The sequence below is a fragment of the Phaenicophaeus curvirostris genome, chromosome 26 (genome assembly GCF_032191515.1).
Source record: "Phaenicophaeus curvirostris isolate KB17595 chromosome 26, BPBGC_Pcur_1.0, whole genome shotgun sequence".
NCBI lineage: Eukaryota > Metazoa > Chordata > Aves > Cuculiformes > Cuculidae > Phaenicophaeus > Phaenicophaeus curvirostris.
In genome coordinates, this window is record NC_091417.1 from 5,617,823 (window position 1) to 5,633,460 (window position 15,638).

The 15,638-nt window shown below is 47.3% G+C and overlaps 1 protein-coding gene across 2 annotated transcripts; it reads right to left on the reverse strand.

Annotated features, from left to right (window-relative positions):
- Positions 1-723: 723 nt before the first annotated feature.
- Positions 724-14,253, reverse strand: GOSR2 (golgi SNAP receptor complex member 2). 2 transcript variants are annotated; one of them, XM_069877155.1, is made up of 6 exons: positions 14,172-14,253; positions 12,366-12,430; positions 9,312-9,420; positions 8,060-8,192; positions 5,135-5,275; positions 724-2,342 (listed from the first exon to the last, which is right to left on the reverse strand). In XM_069877155.1, the coding sequence occupies exons 1-6, from the start codon at positions 14,198-14,200 to the stop codon at positions 2,181-2,183; spliced, it is 639 nt and encodes a 212-aa protein (XP_069733256.1). In that variant the 5' UTR covers positions 14,201-14,253; the 3' UTR covers positions 724-2,180. The 2 variants fall into 2 exon arrangements, with proteins under 2 accessions (XP_069733256.1, XP_069733257.1); XM_069877156.1 differs by lacking the exon at positions 5,135-5,275.
- Between the last annotated feature and the right edge of the window lie 1,385 nt (positions 14,254-15,638).

Genomic DNA, 15,638 nt, shown 5'->3' on the forward strand with positions numbered 1-15,638 from the left:
CACAAACCAAACAGAAAACAAACTGGCTGGAATCCCACCTTGCTGTAGGACAAATCCTGACACCAGGTCACGACTACAGAGACACCTTCAACCCGAAACAGCAAAGTCGTGCAGTCAAGGTGGAATGGGATCAGATTATCTCAGCATAGAAAGTTTTGTCAGGGATCCCTCACAAAGGTGCCCATCCCCCCGGCCACGATCTCACAAATGCAAACGCTAAATCTGTCAGATTTCGTATTTGAAATAAATGTAAAGTGAGATTTAAGATTTAGATTACAAATACCACAAGACACATGATCTGTCACCATAGACTCTCTTTTCCTTTTGATTCCCTAGTCCGTTGGGATCAAAAACCGATTCCATACTCAGTCTGATCACATCTTTCCTTGGGAAAGCCCAGCAGACAGAGAAATGCAAAGAGCATTAAATACTTGAGAGGCATCAAACATGCCGAGAAGCACAAAATAGGCAGCCAGGAGGTGAGCGGCACGCAGGATCTGCCACAAGCACCAAGATGCTCCTGCTTTCTTCTGCTGAACCACCCGGTAGGATTATATGGTGCTGACGGCATCTCAGCCTCCACCCCCATGCTGCGGTGCAGCCAGTGCTGACTGCTGACTCTGCCCTGGGTTCCCAGGACAAACCTGATTGTTTCGCTTGCCCACATTAATAGAGATTCATTTTTACAGTTATTAATGCCATTTTTGCGACTTTGCAACAGGCTATGAAATAAAAGCAAAGTTTATTGCAGCACAGACAGAACGCAGAACTTGTAATCTTTACTGATTAAAGACCCACCACTAATGTGGACAGAAAAAATGAAGGCATTGCCAGCGTTACGCCACATCCTCTGAACACGACATTTCTGCGCCCCGCTGGGCGTCTGGAAATGCTCCAGCTTTCTACACAGAACAAGATGGGAATGTAGCTGAAGGCAGACGGAAATGGATGATGCCCAAAGTCTCAGGATTGCCGCTCCGACAGAGTCTGCAGGGAAGGGAGGCCCAGTTTAACAATGAGATGCTGCTCAGCTGTGACCGTTGCGATGTGGACGGGTCCCTACAACCAGAGAGAGGTCTGAGCCAGCTGCCATCTCTGGGAGATGATGAGTACGAGGATGTCTTTCACAGTAATTCTGTGGGAACAAAGGATAACGCAGAGAACGTCCTTCGCAAGGATGAGGGAATTTCCATCCCAAGGCACGGAACTCCAGGAAACTCTTGACAAGTGGTTTTAAGTAACAGGTTTGTTGTCCTGATCCAACCGTTATTCTGAATGCAAGGAAGAGCAGAGAGTGCCTATTCCAGCTCTGTGAACATGAAACTCGTAGATCTGAATCTGAGCAAGGACTTGCCTGTTTCACCAACTCAAGAGTACAAAACCCAACCAATGGCCTCAACAGCAAACACAACTCACCAAGCATGATGTGCACCAACACTAAAAATGTTAGTCTTACAGTTTTTAGTGGCTGAGTTTGGCACCAGACACAGTGAGGCAGCACAGGCATCTTGCATTCTGCTTCCCCTGGGAAGCAGCAGGGCAGAAAGAGGCATCAAAACCTAACCTTGGGTGAGGTGAGAAGTGTTTCAGCTTAAATGGAAAGATTTGTGCTGGTTAATACTGCATGTGTAAACGAAAGTCATCTGAAGTTAAAGCTGTACTCTAAGATCCTTCCCCACAAATCTTGCTCCCTCCAAGCAAAGCAGTGTGTGGATGGGAACCGTTCACTTCTTGCCTCTTTGCCCCGCAGGAGCGTGCCTGCAATGTGACATTCTCCTCAGTGCCATCCTTTCATTGCAAAATAGAATGATCAGGGCGACTTAGAGCTGGCACAGGAAGGGCTTGGACATCTCATTCTCTGCCTTTGCATTCCCCGATCCCTATCACCCCAAAAGCCCCTCCCTACCTTGCAATGCAGCAACGTTTTCCCTTCTGCTTCCTGTTTAACCAGATTCTTAAACCTGCAGACAATAAGGTGAGAGCAGGAAAGGCCAGGGATATTTTTACAGGGCCACTCTCGACTACAGCGTCCCCAGCAAAATTTCTGTCCAAGTGTGATTTGTAAACTCCAAAGTTCACAGGAGGGGCTCATCCGAACCAGCTCCCAGAGGAAAGTTACAGTTTGGAGGAGAGTACGTCCTGCTCCAAACAACGATCTCCTCTGGCAGCAGCTCAGTGGTTCATGTCAGATACTGCACGACGAGAAACATGATTACACAAGTCAAAATCATTCCCCCGATCATGAAGTATTTATCCTGAAAGGCTCGTTTCTCAATCAGCCGCATCACAGTATTGGACAAGCCCAACATGTTGGCAACATCCAGGATCTTCTTGTGAGTACCCTAGGAATAAAGACAGCAAAGAAACAGTTAACTTCATGGTCTAACACTTCTTATTCCACAGTCTAAGAATATTTCATTGTAGAATCATGGAATCATTTGGGTTGGAAGGGACCTTAAAGCCCAGCCAGTCCCACCCCCTGCCATGGGCAGGGACACCTCCCACTGGATCCAGTTGCTCCAAGCCCCATCCAACCTGGCCTGGAACCCCTCCAGGGATGGGGCAGCCACCACTGCTCTGGGCAACCTGGCCCAGGGCCTCCCCACCCTCTCAGGAAAACATTTCTCCCTAAGATCTCATCTCCATCTCCCCTCTCTCAGCTCAAAACCATTCCTCCTTACTCTATCCCTGCCCTCCCTGATCAAGAGCCCCTCCCCAGCTTTCCTGGAGCCCCTTTCAGTGCTGGAAACTGCTCTAATGTCTCCCCAGAGACCTCAACTCAACCTCCCCTCTTTCAGCTCAAACCCGTTCCCCTATCATGGGTGGCAAGTGATGAATTCTAATCACTGGAACTTGCTATCAGCAAACAGTTCCTACAGTTTAAATGGAGATGGGCACAGGACCTTGGAAACAGCTGGATGATGAGACTAAATCAATTCACATAAATGAAGAGGAATGTGGTTAAAGGAACAAAACAATCTGCTCAGAGACATCATGAAGAACGAAGATCTTCACCATGAGAGTGGTGAGGCACTGGAACAGGTTGCCCAGGGAAGCTGTGACTGCCCCATGCCTGGAGGTGTTCAAGGCCAGGTTGGATGGGGCTTGGGCAGCCTGATCCTGTGGGATGTCCCTGCCCGTGGCAGGGGCGTAAGAACTAGATGGTCTTTAAGGTCCCTTCCAACCCAAACTATTCTATGATTCTAATTCAGAGAAAATGCACTCCCATGGAGGCACTTGGAGGTTTATGCTTCTTTTCCAGACACAAAGTCTAAGCTTTAAGCTTCTCAGTCAGACAACCATTCCTGCAGAACATCCCTCCTGAAGAAGCACAGTTCATTCCAAAAAGAGATTGAAACGGAGGCCCAGACACTTGTGAGGCCAATGACAGAATGAGAAGGCAGATAGAAGTATAATTCCTACACTTTCAAGAAATTCCCCCAGAGAAAAGCACTGAACAAAGACTGTGAGCAGGTCCACTGCAGACCCACACCTCGGTTTCCATTTGCTGCTGAAGCAGCTGCTGTTATTCAGAACATGGATGCCAGCAGCAAAGACAGGGGGGATAAATACAATGACCTGAGACCTGGAGGCACCAGGAATGAGCTGCACAGCAGGAATGCTCCTACAGGGCAATGGTCAACGGGAACGGTATGAAACCCAGGCACCCAGATGAATTCAGGGCACAGTTCGGAGCTGATATCAGACTGTCTGGGAAGAAGGGGAAGGAGAACTCATAGCTAGAGTCCCAGTGACACAGGTATGGGAAAAGGACCTTTCCAGATCACAGGGATCACCCAGCGGGCAGGCAGAAGTGCTGCACTGACACCGCAGCTCAGCTCACAGCAAGGAGACCTCGGCCAGGACCAGCTCCTGCCTCATCCCCATGTGCACAAAGATGGGAGCAGCCTTGTCATATCATGGAGAAAACAGCAGCTCTGGTCTCTCAAAGTGACTCTGGGTCCAAGCCCTCAACAGAACATGCTGCTTCAGAAAGCTGTGAGGCCACAGTTATTTCTTCTCTGAGCAAGGTCAATAGCAGAGATTCCCATCATTTTGCTCAGCTACCGTGCTTTAAAATAAACACTCTAGTTTCTGGTCTCACAGTCCACTCTGTCTTCAGTCTCAGAAGAATCAAAAGATGAGATTTGGGAATTGTTTGGAATATCAACCTGACTTCAGATCAGAAAAGCTCTCTGAGGACAGGATTTATTATCAACTACATTAGACATATGTGCACAGTTTCCCAATCCCTAAAAGACACAGATTTGCAGAACCAAATCAGTAATCAGTTCCTTCTGTTGAAGGCTGTGCAGGCTTTCGGGCCCTTTGCTGAAATCAGGTTACGTCTCTGCCAGTCAAACATAATCACATTTTCCACCTCCACTCCCTCCACCTCCTGTTAAACCCCTGGATTCTACAATTTTGAGTTAAGCACATCTGCCCCTGCAACAATCTTCTCACACTACATCTGAACAAAAGACAACCTTGCTTGGAGAAGAGAAATCAAATATGAAGCTTTAAAATGAAAACTAACAATAGGAAAGGGAAGACCCTTCAATTCTCGCAGCCTGTGGAACAGTGGAGTCATACAACCAGAACAGTTAAACCTATGTCTATAGCTCCTGCCTATTTATACCCAACACCCAAGAAGTTCCAGAAACAGGCTTCCACATTAATCTATTTCTCTTTGGAAGGTCTATCTTCTGCCAGATTTGTAAAAAGGCAACAGCTTTGTTGTTGCTGAGCGATGTCCATCTGAACCAACACCTACCTGCCAGCCCTTAATTCCCATTCTTCACTTGAACAAAAAAACTCAACTCAACCAACCAAAAAACCCAACAGGAACACAAACCTTAAGGGAACAAAACTCAACATTCAGCACTCCAGTCACTAACTAATGCATAGGTGAAGACTTCTGGGCCATCCAGCCACAAAAAGAGCTTAAAGATCCTCCTAATAAGATGATAAAACGTAAAGATTTCAGGTTTAGTTAAACTAGAATCTGGCCCTTTCCCAGCAGTCATAGCTCAAAGAAGTGTCCTGGAACTAAGTAATGGATTTGCTTTACTTAGCCAGGTCACATAAACACAGTAAACTGTGGGGTCTTTTCGGTAAAAAATGATGGCCCCACCTTTAATGTGACTCTCTGGTCCCTCAGCCCCTGCAGGATGTTGGTCCCGCTGCCAATAAGATCATCCATGCCACGATGGGCATTGTGGAGGGATTCGTTAAACTGTAATGTCTCGTCGATCGGAATGCTGGTGTCAGAATCCTGTGGGGGAAACGCAGGGTCTTGGTTACCTCGCCTGCTCACACACAGTCAGAGCCAGAAAAAGACAGTGCAGAAACAAACGTGGCAAGAACTTGACAGGACTTGAAGGATTAAAACATTTTTTCATAAGGATATTAAGTACAACATTAATATCTCAGTGAAAAAAAGTCATTTAGAGAAGCCTACAGGAAGCAAGCCAAAAGGCAAAGTTCATTGGCTGTTTGATGGCAATTAGATCAAAGGGTAAAAAGTCAGATTGAAAGTGCAGAGCTTTTTATAATCTCAGTTTTTGATATCGGCAGGAAAGGGTATGACAAGAGAGAACAGCAAAACTAACAGAAGGTGTTTAGCAAGGAGTCATTTGATCATTGCAAGTAAAAGACTTTGGAAAGTTTTAAATCACATTTGTAAGCGACAAAAGGTCCACAAAACAGAATATCTGGGAGATGGCATTCCATAAATGTACAACACGCTGCAGATTTCAGGCAGTGAGGGCAAACAGACACAACCCCGGTTCCCCAAAGGTCTGACTCATTCAACACCTCATCTGAAAAAGACATTAATGTTTTTCCAGCAAAGATGGAATTAGCTCAACTGGAAACCAGGAACCTTGAAATGGAAATAACTGGATAAATTCTGTAATCTGAATTGAGCAAGACGTCAGTGGATGGGATTACTTCTGCCTCTCAAAGGCCTCCAATTTAATCTTCTTGGGACATCATCCCATCAAGGGAGTCAAGAGAACAGCTTGTCACTGCCACACTTCTACGGGCAGGAATCATAACACTGGTAAGAGGTAGGTTACCTACTGGCTTACCTACTCCCAAAATGCAGAAGGTGGTTAACACCCTGCACGGGACCTTCAGCTCTAGTTCCTGCATGTACCAACACCAAACTGCTCTGAGCAGACTGGTGATTATTGTAAAAAAACTGTTAATATGGGAGTGACCCATAGGATCCAGCACAGTTGTCAGACTGTCTAGGCAGGTGGTGTACCAACTGTAAAATAGTGAGGGATAAAGGAAAGAGCCGTGAGTAGCTGCAAGGTCAAAACTGCTGGATGGAGAAGCCACGACAGCACCCAGATCTCTGATCCAATGGTAATGGAGCGCTAAGGCTTAAACAAGTGTCTGGTCCTGCACAAGTCTGCAGAGCAGAAGCTCTTGGATTTGCACCTGAATGGCTATTATTGCGGGTATTTATTAAACTTCAAATCACCGGGGATGCCATTTCCTACACAAGGAGCTTGTAGGGTTTAATACACCACAAGGCAGCAAGAATAATATTGAAGTAAATATTTGACGCTGCTCACAGGGAGATCAGACAGCATCGTATCTTTCATTTGCTGTTAGCGGTTCCTTCTAGACTGGGAAGGCTTTAAACAAAGACCATATTTTCAATCAAATTAAGCAAAATGTTCACTACTACAGGTTTCAAAAGCTGTTATATGTGCTATAGTAATTTATTCAGGGCACTGACATGCACAGCTGACATTCCTATTTACCAGAATAGGGGAGTAGAGAAATAGAACCTGTGTAAACTTCTAATCGAAATAGGCCAATACCTGACAAATCATAACTTTCCTATTAAAGGGCCATCCCACCTTAGAAGTCACAGTTCTCATAGAATCATGGAATGGGTTGGGTTGGAAGGGACCTTAAAGCCCATCCAGTTCCACCCCCTGCCATAGGCAGGGTAACATTAAAAGAAATACAAAATAATCATGCTTTTTTTTTTCATCTTGAGACACCTTTCAACATCTAAAGGAGAAAAAAAAAAACAATTTGCATTTATTTGGCATTTGCAGGCCTGCTACTGCTCTTCAAAACTGCTCCGCTTACACAGTGATTTATTTCTGGACAAGTTATCCTACAGGAAAATTTCTCTTATTGCAGCCGAACACCACAATGGTTTGAAACAAAATCAAGTCTCAAATCTCGGAGTTCCTTTAAAGTCTTGTTTATAATTTCAAAGCCAACAAAACACCACATGGAATCTTTATGTGCAGTCTTGGGAAGTGGATGGAACTTCCCAAATGTCAGGGAAATGGGTCTGCTCACACTCATTCTTCCTTGCCCTCACAGGGTATGACAACACAGATAATGAGCAGTGGGTTATGTGCTTTTAACAGCAAATAATCAAAAGACCTCAAACAAAAACCAAACCAAAGACCAGCTTTTGAGTTACGGAATAGTGAAGTCTGCCAGCTAACCTACATTATTCAGAGCCAAATTTCTCTCTGAATTCACACTGGGGGGATTCCCAGTGCAGCAACTAAGAATTAACGAGAACAGGTGGAAATATGCTGCTGTTATTAAAAGCTTCCGAATCATTAAAAAGCAAAGGGCTTTTTTTCCCCAGCTGCATGATATATACTTGGACAAATCAAGTTTGCTGACCCCTACTGCAAGCAGGGTGCCTAAAACCCAAGCATTTCCCAAATCTCAGGATTTGACTAAGACGTTTAACACAAATCCAAGTGAAATGTACATTTGGCACCTACCTCATCCATCCTTTTAAAACTGCTACACAGCACCAGGCAGAGCTGCACCGGATCAAAAAGAGGGAGCAGTTTCCCAAGTCTTTTACTGCTGCCTCCGAACAGCCCAACTTTTCCTCCTGACAGAGCCATAACATTTCAAACACACTGTTATTCCTTCCTACCTTTATTCCATTTACATCTCCCAGCAGCAATCTAACAGAGTCATGCCTACATCTTGCCTGAAATCTCTCTGAAAGACCACAGCTTCTAGAGGACAGAAGTCTAAAATAAAGAATATTTACATTCGTAGTGAATGTCCGTGCAAGCAGCTCTTCTCGCTGCCGCTCCTGCTGCTCCCGGATGTAACGGCGATGTTGGAAGTTCCTCAGGGCTGTCTGCAGATGCTGAACGTCATACTTCAGCTGGTCAACGCGTCTAGAAAGGATCAATGACAGGGAGAAATTTCCAAGGATGAAAATATCATTCTTTTCTGGCATTTATATATGAACAACAGAGCATCATAAATTAACAGTGATGAATAATAAAGAATGAGGGGTTCTACTCATCTAGAAAATAAAGGGCATTCAATGTTAGACCCGTATTCCAGATTTAGATCTTCCATGCCTCATTCTTCTACTAAACAGGTGATTATTTAACTAGAGGCAAATAACAGAATAAAAGCCAGAATTCTTGAGCTGCCTTGGACATACTATCCCACCACTGGTTTCTGCAGGCATTATATAAATATATACATATATATATGTATATATATATACATTTTCCTCATGTAACACAGATTAGGAATGACGGTAGGATTTGTAGTTTTGATTTTATGACCCCCATTCCCATAAAAGATTAAGCTTTCAGGTTTCATCAATTAGCACCATGTTAAGTTTGAGTATTCACTAAAAGGAGCTTAAAAGTCAGTGGCAATACAGGAGACATCTGCATTTGGTTGAAACAAATAACATCCAGAACTCCATTGTCTCTGATTAAACGTTTGATTACTCTAAAGAAAGCCGAGGTGATTGTTTCAGACACAGACCTCCATAACATAGGTGACATGAAAGCCACCTCTAGGATTTTATCAAGGCATTTGGGGACTAGACATGAACAGTACCAGTTAGAAAAGGAAGTCCTGAGGTTTCTGGTCCAACCTCCTGCTCAAACCGTGCTCACTTTAGTAATTCTTTATTTTAGTCACCAACAGCCAGGAAAGTGGCCCTGAGATAATGACACCAACCAAAGCAATTTACTCCTTACCCAGACAAATACCATTAAGATCAAATGTCACAGAGAGTACATTTTTTCTAAGCATCAAAGTGCACGTTCTGCTCATCTCCAAACAAAGCCACGAATCCAGCTCCATCCCAAGTCCGTGGTTAAATGCCAGAAAGGGATTCTGCCCCTATGCCTCAGATTTTGCCAGTGCAGAGCTACATTATACAAAATGCAGAGGCTTAACTCGAATCAAAAGACAAAGGGCTTCAATAAATGTCATTAAAGTAATTAGAAAAACTATATGACATTACTAGGGCCAAGTGGCGAACTTACAGTTTCGCATTCTGTCGCTTATTGGGAGGTTCTTTGCTGGACAGGATCTCCAGGCGCTCCAAGTTGCTGAATATATTGTCTATCCTTGCCTGAATCTCATTTTCTACTACTGCAAGGAAATAAAAATGTGATTTGATTTGAATTCAAGAACTGCAATGTGAATGAAGGTAAAAGCTCAAAAGCATTCAAACCAGTATTTAAAACCTGCCAGATGCAAACCCTGGATGAAGGAAGAACAGGGAATTGAGAACTACAGGTAGCATGAAAAAGCCACTTCTTTAATTCAACAATTTTGAGAATCTTGCTTTCTCCTCCCACTCAGAGAGGGGAGCTAGGAAGGTCCCTACTCTTCTGGGATACGTGAGCCCCTTCCCCTTTCAGCTCCACATATGAGGATGGAAAACTTTCACATTCCCCTGTGCAGCCCCATCCTCTTCCCTCAGCAGGATTTGCTCACACAAGATGCTTCTTGCAACAATAGCAATTTCAACCTCGGCGTTAACAACATCCATGCCTACGGCAGCAGAGACCAGCACAGCAGGGGAAGGATTAAGAGTTGATGAGAACTGGCAGATCGGACAAACAGCTGAGTAGCCCTGGCAGGTGGAAAAGCAGGGCTACAAAACTAGCACCTCCACATCACCTACGTGATCACTTCTGATCAGCTGAGGGTAGACTTGGATGAGATCTTGGGAAGAAATGTTTTCCTGTGAGGGTGGGGAGGCCCTGGTCCAGGTTGCCCAGAGCAGTGGTGGCTGCCCCATCCCTGGAGGGGTTCAAGGCCAGGTTGGATGGGGCTTGGAGCAACCGGATCCAGTGGGAGGTGTCCCTGCCCATGGCAGGGGGGTCAGAACTGGATGATGTTCAATGTCCCTTCCAGCCCAAACCATTCCATGATTCCCTGATCTGCGTAGGAAGGGCAGAAGGGCAGTAGCACACAAGACAGACTCATGCTTGTGCCTCAGGGAAGCGGGAAACAAACGGATAAAGTCCTACACTTCCAGTAACCACAGCCACTGCACAGCAACTCGGAACAAGCCACAGCCCCTTCCCTCATCCAACACCCACATATTCCAGCCATGTCATCACCCAGTGTTTCATAACTGAGAGAACTGCACATAAGCATAAAGGACAGGAGCACTATTCATCACCTGATGGGCTGTGTTTAAAGAAGGCACGTGGGGAGGCTGAAGGCGTGCACCTTTCTGAGTGTGTGCACAGACTGAGTGTTGTAGGAAAGCATCATCGGCATGGCTTTGCAGCCATCTCAAGTGTGCACAAGGACTCACTCTTGAAGGAGAGCACTAGCAGCACGGTTGTGCAGCCATCAGAAACAGCCCTGACATCTCAGATGGCCACAGTCAGCCCGATGCAACCACAACCGCCCTACAGACACCGCTTCTGAGTTTGCATTCAGACTAACAAAGTGTACAGCAAAGCATCAGTAACCAACTGCCAACCGCAGCACAGCTTCTCAGAAAACAACACTCCACAGAACCTGGCAGAACAAGCAGCACAGACAGCTCCTCTGCTTTGCCCTGTGAGCTCATACAGCCAAAGAGAACCAACTCACACACACAATCGCTCTAATTCCTCTCTCCATCGCTCAAGTACAGCTACATCTCACAGAGGAGCGACCAGGCGAGCAATTACATCAGCTTCTGCTCCACCAAACAACAGCATTCCTACCTTGGTCATCCTATATAAGAAGGAATTATTTGCCCAGAGCTGGAAAGCTGCAACAGAAATACATGATTTCCTAGGTCTTAACTCCAGCTCTTCAGCCAAAAGACAATTCTTTTTCCCATAAATTCTGCAATATATACTAATATTGAGAGCACCTGTCTGTATCTTTATATAAACACAGAAATAGTACAGTCATTTATTGACTAAGGAAAGTGGTGTGTAATCCCATCTCTTGAAATGGTCTCAAGAGATGAGATGGTAAAGGACACTGATTTTCAGGGGGCTCCAAAACCAGTGACCAGCAGCCCAGGGAGTCTGGAGCTGTGCTGGGAGCAGAGCACCCACCACAACACACAGACACAGTGGATAAGTGGTTATTTTCTGATAGAAAAGTTATCACAGCCCTTTCAACAGCAGAGTCGTGCTTCCCAAGTACAATTAGGGTAAGAAAAAGCAGTCAGCGTGCGGGTATGCAGAGCACTTTCCCCTCCAAGTTTTCAACAATCACTCACCTAAGAATTAAGGCTCCAAACACAGGTCCAAAATACATTCACTGGGGTAAAAGTGCCACCATAATACATCACTGTACTTTATTCGAGTCATTTATTAGCACAGGGTTATAGTCCAAATGTACGGAAGCAATTTCAGATGCAGCTGCTCTACGTATTTCCCACAAGGACATGGAATTATTGGTTCTGACTCTGATGCAAGCAGGAACTGCCAGAATCATTCTGCTGGAATTCCAGCACACCAAATCACAGCGTTTTCCCCAGACCCGGACTAAACATCTTCGGGAGAACACTGCCAATCAGTGGGTGCTTAAGGAACAGCAAAAGAACAGTAGAGACAACTCAATTGCATTTCTCTGCTTTCTGAGCTTGTAACAAACCAGCCCAGTGATTCTGGAATTCTACCACGTCTCTGCATTCCTTAAATCTCCCTGAGCGCATCCATGTGGGGTTTTTAACCTGTTTAAACTGAAGGCCACCCCAGCACAACCTGGCAATGAGTGTCAAACCTAACAGCCACAAAACACATCCAGCATTCCCACACCAGGACACTGTAGAAGCATCCAGAATAAGCAGATTCATCAATTAAAGAGTTAAAATGGGAAGGTGATTTGGATTCTTGTTCTGTTCTTTTCTGCTCTGTCCTTCACAGAAAACATCACCTTAGCGAAGTCAAAGAGTAAAATTATTTTAATGTGTTCCAAATCAGTGATGTCACCCCAGCTGATCACAGTGACTAAGGAGCCAAATTTGTTCTGATAACAATGGTAAATACAGTGATAAAGCACACAAAGTTAACGATGCAGGCTAAATCAGATCCATATTGGAGTGGGGCTTTTCCCACTGATTCAGTACTTACAGTGCACAGACTCCTTGTCCGAAGTCTCGAGGCGTCCCATGTAAGATTGGACCTCATGGACCTGCCTATCGGAAGACAAAGAGCAAATTCACAGGAGTCAGTTAACAGCTACAATATCAGATCATTTCTCAATACCTCAATTTTCAGCTTCTTCTACTTAAAAGTACTTTTAGGAACAGAATATGAATTGGCTACATGGTCTTCAGTGCAGACAACACATAAATTGAGGCTGAGCGAGCTGGAGTTGTTCAGCCTGGAGAAGAAAAGATGAGACCTTAGAGCAGCTTCCAGCACTGAAAGGGGCTCCAGGAAAGCTGGGGAGGGGCTCTTGATCAGGGAGGGCAGGGATAGAATGAGGGGGAACGGTTTTGAGCTGAGAGAGGGGAGATGGAGATGAGATCTGAGGAAGAAATGTTTTGCTGTGAGGGTGGAAAGGCCCTGGCCCAGGTTGCCCAGAGCAGTGGTGGCTGCCCCATCCCTGGAGCTGTTCAAGGCCAAGTTGGATGGGGCTTGGAGCAACCAGATCCAGTGGGAGGTGTCCCTGCCCATGGCAGGGGGTGGGACTGGGTGGGCTTTGAGGTCCCTTCCTACCCAAACCATGCTGTGATCACAGAATAAGGCAGTGTGGAAACAGGAGCACAAGATCATTCCCCTTACCAAAGACAGTTACTGTTTTGGGTACGCATTTCTAGATCAACAGCAGGACTCTTACTCCTGCCTCTATATCACTTGTTTAATTAGACTCTCACTGACCACCCTGCCTTCTCCAGCAGACCCCAAAGAAACCCAACTACCACAAACAGCTGGAATATCTGCATTAACTGCCTCCTTTGACCTCTTTCCTACGCGTTATTCTGTATCACAAGCAGCTTCAGGACTTTCTGCCTTATTTGTCATTTGTTATTTCCACTCTGCTTGTATTTCTCAGAGCAGCATTCCTTGTGAAACGGGGTCAGTTTGATGGCCACGGAGCCACACGATTCCAGAGGTGGGGTGACCTGCATCTGCAGGTTGTCAGGAACACCAGCATGAACAAATCTGAATTGAATCCATGTGTCCTAAATGGCTGCACATCTGGATACACGGCCAGCCCTGACAGACACACAGTCAGCCCCAGGACAGACACATGCCTGGATGGACACACAGCGAGCTCTGCAAGACACACACAGTTGGTCCAGAACAGACACATGGTTGGCTTGGGGGGACAGACACAATTGGGCCCTGGGACAGAGGAGCAAGCGGACGGGCCCTGGGACAAGACAAAATAAGCAGCTGGGCCCGAGACAGACGGACACAGGGCCAGGACAGACAGACAGAGGGCCAGGCTCCGGGACAGATGGACACGCGGCCGGGCCCTGGGACAGAGGGACAAGCAGACAGGCCCTGGGACAAAACGGACACAGGGCCAGGACAGACGGATACAGGGCCGGGTTCTGCGACCAGGCCCGAGGGAGCGAGGGAGAGAGGGAGGGAGAGGGAGGGAGACGGAGGGAGAGGGAGGGAGAGGGAGGGAGGGAGGGAGAGGGAGGGAGACGGAGGGAGGGAGAGGGAGGGAGAGGGAGGGAGGGAGAGGGAGGGAGACGGAGGGAGGGAGAGGGAGGGAGACGGAGGGAGAGGGAGGGAGAGGGAGGGAGGGAGAGGGAGGGAGAGGGAGGGAGACGGAGGGAGGGAGAGGGAGGGAGAGGGAGGGAGGGAGAGGGAGGGAGACGGAGGGAGGGAGAGGGAGGGAGACGGAGGGAGGGAGAGGGAGAGGGAGGGAGACGGAGGGACGGAGGGACACGCGCCCGGGCCCAGCCTCTCACGCACTTGTTGGTTTGCTGGTAAAGCGCCTCCATCCCGGCCCCGCCGCTCCGCCGCCCACGTCACCCGCGCGCCCCTTCCGGCCCCGGGCACTTCCGGTTCCGGCGGGCGCGCGGCCCGGGCGGGGCAGCAGGGGGCGCTGCGGGGCCAGGGACGGAGGGAGGAGGCGGGGCTGGGGGCGCCCCGGCTGGGAGCCGCTTCCAGCCCGGCCTGGAGCCCCTCCAGGGATGGGGCAGCCACCGCTGCTCTGGGCAACCTGGGCCAGGGCCTCCCCACCCTCATGGCAAAACATTTCTCTGTAAGATCTCATCTCAGTCTCCTTTCTTTCTGCTCAAAGCCATTCCCTCTCATGCCATCCCTGCCCTCCCTGATCAAAAGCCCCCCTCCCCAGCTTTCCTGGAGTACCTTTCAGTCCTGGAAGCTGCTCTAAGGTCTCCCCAGAGCCTTCTCCAAGCTGAACAATCCCAACTCTCTCAGCCTGTCCTCGTACAGGAGGTGCTCCAGCGCTCGGATCATCTCCGTGGGCTCCTCTGGACTCACTCCAACAGAGTCACCAGGACACGAGAAACAGAAATAGAAGACCTGATTGATTAAAAAGCTGAGATTAGAACTGTAACACATTCCTATCGGTGTGCTTCAGTGGCAAATATTTCCTGTCAAGAAACATAACCCCATGCTAATAAGAGCTTGATTGGGGAAAAAATAGGAAAGGTGTTGATTCTGGGAAGAATTCCGCTTAATACCACGAGATCTGTCATTTAGGAATCAGCAGGAGGAGCTCCCTCACATGTTTCCATCATAGAATCATAGAATAGTTTGGGTTGGAATGGACCTTAAAGATCACCTAGTTCCAGCCCCCTCCCATGGGCAGGGGCATCCCACTGGATCAGGCAGCCCAAGGACCCTTCCAGCCTGGCCTTGATCACCTCCAGGGTTGGAGGGTAAAGAAATTCTTCCTTATGTCTTGTCTAAATCTGCCCCTCTCCGGTTTATACCCATTCCCCCTCATCCTGTCGCTACCAGCTTTTGTGAACAGTCCCTCCCCAGCTTTCTTGTAGGCCCAAGGACCCTTCCAGCCTGGCCTTGATCACCTCCAGGGTTGGAGGGTAAAGAAATTCTTCCTTATGTCTTGTCTAAATCTGCCCCTCTCCGGTTTATACCCATTCCCCCTCATCCTGTCACTACCAGCTTTTGTGAACAGTCCCTCCCCAGCTTTCTTGTAGGCCCAAGGACCCTTCCAGCCTGGCCTTGATCACCTCCAGGGTTGGAGGGTAAAGAAATTCTTCCTTATGTCTTGTCTAAATCTGCCCCTCTCCGGTTTATACCCATTCCCCCTCATCCTGTCGCTACCAGCTTTTGTGAACAGTCCCTCCCCAGCTTTCTTGTAGGCCCAAGGACCCTTCCAGCCTGGCCTTGATCACCTCCAGGGTTGGAGGGTAAAGAAATTCTTCCTTATGTCTTGTCTAAATCTGC